This window comes from Siniperca chuatsi, linkage group LG17, assembly GCF_020085105.1.
Source record: "Siniperca chuatsi isolate FFG_IHB_CAS linkage group LG17, ASM2008510v1, whole genome shotgun sequence".
Classification (NCBI taxonomy): Eukaryota; Metazoa; Chordata; class Actinopteri; order Centrarchiformes; family Sinipercidae; genus Siniperca; species Siniperca chuatsi.
In genome coordinates this window covers 14,371,280-14,377,567 of record NC_058058.1, presented here as the reverse complement: position 1 = coordinate 14,377,567, position 6,288 = coordinate 14,371,280, and the positions used below count along the sequence as shown (strand labels likewise).

Genomic DNA, 6,288 nt, shown 5'->3' with positions numbered 1-6,288 from the left:
ATTTTTGTCTTTGTTGAACTGCCACACATTTCATAAAATCCTTTTCCCCCCTACATCATAATCTCACCCCAAATCCTAGCATGAGTCCCTAAATATTACCTGGCTTCATCCCCGACCCTTTTGAAGGTGATGGAAGACAAAATGTTCTCGCTCAGAAGGCTTCCCCTTATCTTGCAAACCTCTAAATAACTGTCAGTCCTCAAATATGCAGCAGAAGCAGCAGCACTGTACAGCCAGAAATAATGCTGGCTTCTGGGGCAGTTTGTCACAGCGATTTTGAAGTGAAGTAGTGATGGATGTGGCGGTGGTGATGTAGAGTGGAGCACCACTTACGCTTGCCCTTGCCTTGCCTGTGACAAGCTATCTGTACATGGGGAGGTGGGTGTTTGTGTGGACAGGGTCTGACAGACATGGTCCACATAGACTCTTACTTGTGAACCCCCCCCCCCCACAGACACACACACATGTACAGTGGAAAAGTTGCCCACAGCCATCTGCTTACACCCCAAATACAGCACAAATACAAAAACCCAGCCACAGTCTATCAATCAAACAGTAACAGACCAGACTCCTCTTGCATGTTATTGCTCCATCTGTTACCAGGAGCTGCAGCACAGATTCGTCTGCTGCTCTTCACACAACCCGCCGATCTCTTCCGGGCTAGGGTCAGATCTGTGTCCGATCCATCATCGTCCAACCCTGCCTCAAAGGACAAACCTCATCCCAGAGCCTCCCCACCAGCGCATGGATACGTCCACACAAAACCAAGAACATTCATTTTGACGGGCCTCGAATGAAAGCCCTAGTTCTCACTGAGGGCTACGCTTTTGGAGGCAAACTCCAAAAATACATCTGTGAGGCTGTTGGTGCTTCAACACATCTCAGTGTGTTGAAGCACCAACAGTGAAATTCTAAAAGGAAATAACGGGGTGAGTGAAATGATCTTGGAAAACGTCCACACAGCCTTCCAGAGGGAAACTTATGATGCGGCTGTTTAAGGATTTGTGGAGGAGGGAAACGCTGATAGGCTTCTGGCAGAGGGATCCTGCTCAAGGCAGACGGATAGATCACATGATCACAAGCCTATCTTGGCCCAGACAGCTGTTGCCTCCATCTGTACCATCTATGACCTGCTGCTGTTCTCCTCCTCTATGCTGTAGTGGGAAGCTGCTCAGCACACAAATAGGACAAAAATAGTGCACCTCTGGAGGACCAGTTTATTTCTATTGTATACTCCTGTCTCTGGTCATGCATGCTGACCCTAAATCTGTTTTGCTGATGTTTTTATGTATTTAATTGCATTACAATATTCTGGACTATCAACACAAACTGTCTACCACTTTCACTGAATGTAAAAACTAGGATTGAAATGATTATTCGATTGACAGGAAAAAATAATTGGCAACTATTTTGATAATTGTTATTAATCAATAGTGATTTTTCAAGCAAAAAATGTCCTACCTACCAAATCTGGATTTTTGCAGGTTCATACAAACCCAGGATCTTTCAAAAGGTTCAGTTCTTCATTTGTCTTAGAAGACAAAAAAGAGAAAGCTCATCCTTAATGTTTTAGGCTTTAGGTGAACTCATTAGAGCTGGACAGGCTTGGTTCATGTGTCCTTGCTAATCAGGAACCAGTGAGCGGGGGACAAACGAGGGAGGGAGGCCTGTTCTGACGCCTGCTCCCAGGGACGAGTCACATCTGTGTCCTCTCCTAAGGTCAGCTCTTCTTCACTCTGTGTGACTGTGCTGTAAAAACTGTGCTGTCTGCTCGCTGAGCAAACATGAAAACACACTCTCAGATTTGAAGGGTGCATTACAGAGAGAGGTGAGGGAGACATCTTGACAGTGTGTTGGCAAAGACTGTGAGTTTACATCTGGGGTAGAACTGAGGCCTGCAGTGAGACAGTCATAGATGCTATTAAATCATTATATACAGTATCATTCTAATAGGCCTTTTTCCACAACAGACATTTTACGTGCAGGAAAACCACAGATGTAATTAATAATATAAACAAGGGCTGCATTCCATTTAGCTTTACTGGATTTTGGACCCTGCCACGCTGACAAGGCTTACTGATACACTTCAATGGTACAGAGCCATCGTTAACGATATTAATTGCACCTGTGCTTTTCCTGCTATTACAAGTCAAAATGCTCACACATACATGTACAGTACACCATTACCTTCACTACAAATGCGACACACATTTCTCCCACTAACATACGTAATCCTAATAAATTTGGCCGTTCCTCTCCTCTGATTAGTTTGACAGGGCTCAGCTTGCTGATGATCGTCAAAACAAAGAAGACATTTCAGCTTATTACAACTAGGGTGAAAGTTTTTCCCTTTTTTAACATTTAATGTAACATTATCTATAGTATCCAAGACTATGCAGAATTTTTAAAATCAAAAACAGTTAATTATATGGATATTTAAGCTCCTATTCAACTATATAGTTGAACCCCTCTCCTACATGAACATTTTAAATTAAGCTATTTTATAACGATTGGGCGGATTCTAGGCTCTAATTAGATAACTTTTTTTTTTTTTTTTTTTTTTTTTAAATCAGTCAAATCTGGCAGCACTGAACTAGTCAGTTCTGTCTTGTATGTCACGTTGCACTATTTTAAAAAAAAGTACATTTAAGTAGTAATAGTAAATTTGCTGAAAATTAAGGATAGCTTAATTGTACTGCAATGAACAGTGAAAAAAAAGTGTTTCAAAGGGTTAAATCAGCTGCAAATGCTTTAACAAATTCCTGATATGTGTTTGAATTTTTAATTGTAATTTAAATTACAGTGATGTAGTGGTTAACATCAAGTTGAATTTGGAGTCACCATTCAGACTCAGACTGAACTTACTTTATTTCTTTTTTATTGTAAATACTGAAGCCTGGACTGTCATCAGAAAATGACACTTTTTTTAAAACTGCAATTCAACTCTGTAGTGCTCCGTAGTGGTCAGATGCCAGTACTACATACACAGTGCTGCCCACATGTGGTTTCTCATACTGCAGAGTAAAATATTCTAGACTACAGTATAGTTGTTACTGTCGATCACATTCATTACTCTAATGTGACAGAAGCTACAGCTGACTTTATTTTGAAATACAGACTATATGGAAACAACTATAAAATGTTGACAGAACAATCTCATAATTTTCCAAGATTAAGAATGATTTTTCAAACTCACCAACTTTTAATCCAACATGGACGAGAAGACCTTAAGGTTCTCAAAAGAAAATGGAAATTTGAACATTTACAATTCCATGACGACTGGGCAAACTCCTTCTGCCGAGGAAGATTGTGTGATATGACAAATCTCCAGAACAGCTACTAATAAACCTTGTGGTGAGATTGTTCTGTCAACTGCTGTTTCAAAAAGGTCAAGAATGACCTTTCAGCCTCAACTATAAAATGAATTTCAAAACACTGCAAACTTTGATATTTTAACATTTATTGGTGCTTTCTACATTTATTTAGCTATCAGAAGAAAAGGCGCCAACAAGACACACATAAGAAAATAAAACTAATCAAATCGAGATATAAAATGTACAGGTGACCAACCTCAGATGAGGGTGGAGCATCTTCTTTCACAGAGAAAGTGTTACTGTGCTCTGAACCGGGACCGTAAAACACACAAGAACAAACTAGACCAGCTGATCTAAAGCAAAAGCTTTAACTGGCGCGTTTCGGGTTGTTTTGTGCATTTCTAAGCAGCAGAGAAGCTACAGTAGATTCCCCAGTGATCACTAGTGTAGCGTCCACAGTCCAGCTTCTCCAGTCCCACCAGGGCCATATGGTCAGGGACCAGGCGTGGGACGCCGTCCTTGGTAGCCGGGCGGAAGTAGACCCGGTCGAAGCGGCAGCGACTGACGTAAGGAACAGTCTTGTTGCTGTTGGCTTTGGTGTCCCATGTGTAGCGGCAGTGCTCCTGCTTTCCCAGTCGCTCCCACACATCGCAGACACTGGGAGGCAGACCCACCTTGGCCACCTGATGGAGATGGAGCCCAGGGCAATAGTTACTAAAGATGTACACTGTGTGATTGCATGTATGGGGAAAGTTGATAACATTTAATGTGTAAACATGCTGTTTTGTTCACACATTATGACAAACGACTGACCTCTGTGTCCCGCAGGTTTGTGTCCCCTCCAAACAGGACGGTGACATCGTCGGGTGCCTCTCTCATCCTCTGCATCGCCACTCGCAGCTGTTTCATCCGTTCCTCTGCGTGGCCTTTACAGCTCTCAAGGTGGGACGTCATCAGACACAGCTTCTGGCCTTTGAAATTCACCTGATTTCAAAGAGAAAAATCCAACTTTGTATCAGCTAAGGTGAGCTGAATTCAAGCACATGACAATGGAGCATTTGGACAATTATCTGTGCACGAACCTGAGCTACAAGCAGATTCCTCATCATTTGAGTGGTGGGGTAAGTTACTATCTGGCTCTCCACGAATTTGACTCGTGACTTCTTCAGCATCATCCCAGTGAAGTAACCATCTTCACCACCTGGTCAGCACAATTATTTTATATAAAATAAAAATAAATAAAAATAGTAGAGTGCACTACAACAGTAGACAATTTTCCAGTGAAAATACATACATCATAGGTCTTTTTCACAGCAGACATTTTAACTTACAGCCGGAAAAGCACAGGTGTTATTAATAACATTAACAATGGCTCTGTTGTATTCAAGTGTCCCAGTAAGTCGTGACAGTGAGCCAGCATGCACAATACCAGGAACCTGAAACTGAAGCAGCTAAATGGAATTCAGCCATCATTCATTTGATTATTTACACCTGTGCTTTTCCTACTGCGACGTGTCAAGAAATTCTGTGAAAAAGGCCTTTTGAACATACCGTACCTTCAATGATTAGGTAGCTGACAGCCCGTTTCTTCAAGTACTGGATGTAAGGTGGAATGAGCTCCTGTAGGAACACCACGTCAGGAGTGTATCTACATGGAGAGAAGATTCACTTTTCAAACACTATCTGCCTTCACTCTGCTGAATAACCTGGGGAGGCTGTCCAATGTGCGACCTCTGGATCCTTGAGCTACACATTATATCTCCAGGGGCACTGCTCTGCAGCTGACCTCGGCTATAGTTTAATTAAGAAGATTGGATTTCCCCCCCACAAATAAGTGATGCCAACAAAGAGTATAAAATGTATAAACACAAGCTTACAAGACTAAGAAGGAGCACAGGCCTCTGGCGCGCTCTGCAAGGTTGTCTGTATCAAGTCCATCCACGTTCCAGGAGATCAGTGACAGTTTATTGTCATCTTCTTCTGAGGGTTTGCGTGTGGAGGCTGGACTGTCTCCAGTCAAATCTATACTGGAAAATGTTCAGACACTGTTAATTAATTTGGAGTTAAATGTTGGCTGGCTGTAACAGAAAGAGTCCCGGGTAAATGTCATCACACACAGTAACGTTAACTTGGACAGTGACATAGGAGGGAAGACAGTAGACTTACCAGTCTCCTGGAGGTTTTTCCTCAATCTTCTGCCTCTTTGTTTTGGGGCGTGCCTCTGTGTCTGGAAGATCTTCAAATACTCTCTCCATGTCAGCCTCAAAGAATGAGTTCAAAGCTCTCTGAAAGACAAGGTAAATCAGGGCCAACTGGCTGAAGATTTTCATGCCATTCACAAGAGATTTTTAAACATATATTAGCAGGCTTTTTTTTAGCATTAGAGGCTGACCTAATCAGTAAAATCAGCTACAGCAGTGTTGAATCAGAATAAACGATTTGGCATATTGGCCACCAGCTTTAGCATTCTGTTATCTAGCTCGGTTGGTAATGTCATGTCTGAGAGGCCTCAGTTGGTGTAGCTACTGTACCTCCATCTCCCATTCATTTTCAGCCAGGTAGCACTGAGCCACGGCGCTGTCAGTCCCCGTTATTGCAGCAAACTCATCGCAGAGGCGAGTTCTGTTTTCTTCCACATTAGAAACTGACGGTTTGTCCGAGTCGGATGTAGAAGCCATATTTTCTAGCCACTAGTTTTACTGACAGAATTACACAAGAAAAGTAGAGTTAAATGCAAACATCATCCCATGTTCGTTTTACTCTGCAAGTTATCTCAGGTGCACCAGTGAAAGGCTTCCGATTTGCTTACAACAAACAAACAAACTACTTTGTATGGTTCAAAGTGAACAACTGTAGGCTACGTGTACAGTTACTAATGCATATCAGCACATATTGATATTATTGTGGTTCTGTTTATTTTTTGAACTACAAATCTGGCCGAAACACAGTTTAGCGAGCAAATGTCGCCCTGGAG

At 42.1% G+C, this 6,288-nt stretch overlaps 1 protein-coding gene across 1 annotated transcript; it reads right to left on the bottom strand.

Annotated features, from left to right (window-relative positions):
- Positions 1–3,443: 3,443 nt before the first annotated feature.
- Positions 3,444–6,288, bottom strand: tdp2b (tyrosyl-DNA phosphodiesterase 2b). Its single transcript, XM_044170749.1, has 7 exons — positions 5,846–6,288; positions 5,481–5,599; positions 5,192–5,341; positions 4,871–4,962; positions 4,397–4,515; positions 4,128–4,298; positions 3,444–3,997 (listed from the first exon to the last, which is right to left on the bottom strand). The coding sequence occupies exons 1-7, from the start codon at positions 5,990–5,992 to the stop codon at positions 3,716–3,718; spliced, it is 1,080 nt and encodes a 359-aa protein (XP_044026684.1). The 5' UTR covers positions 5,993–6,288; the 3' UTR covers positions 3,444–3,715.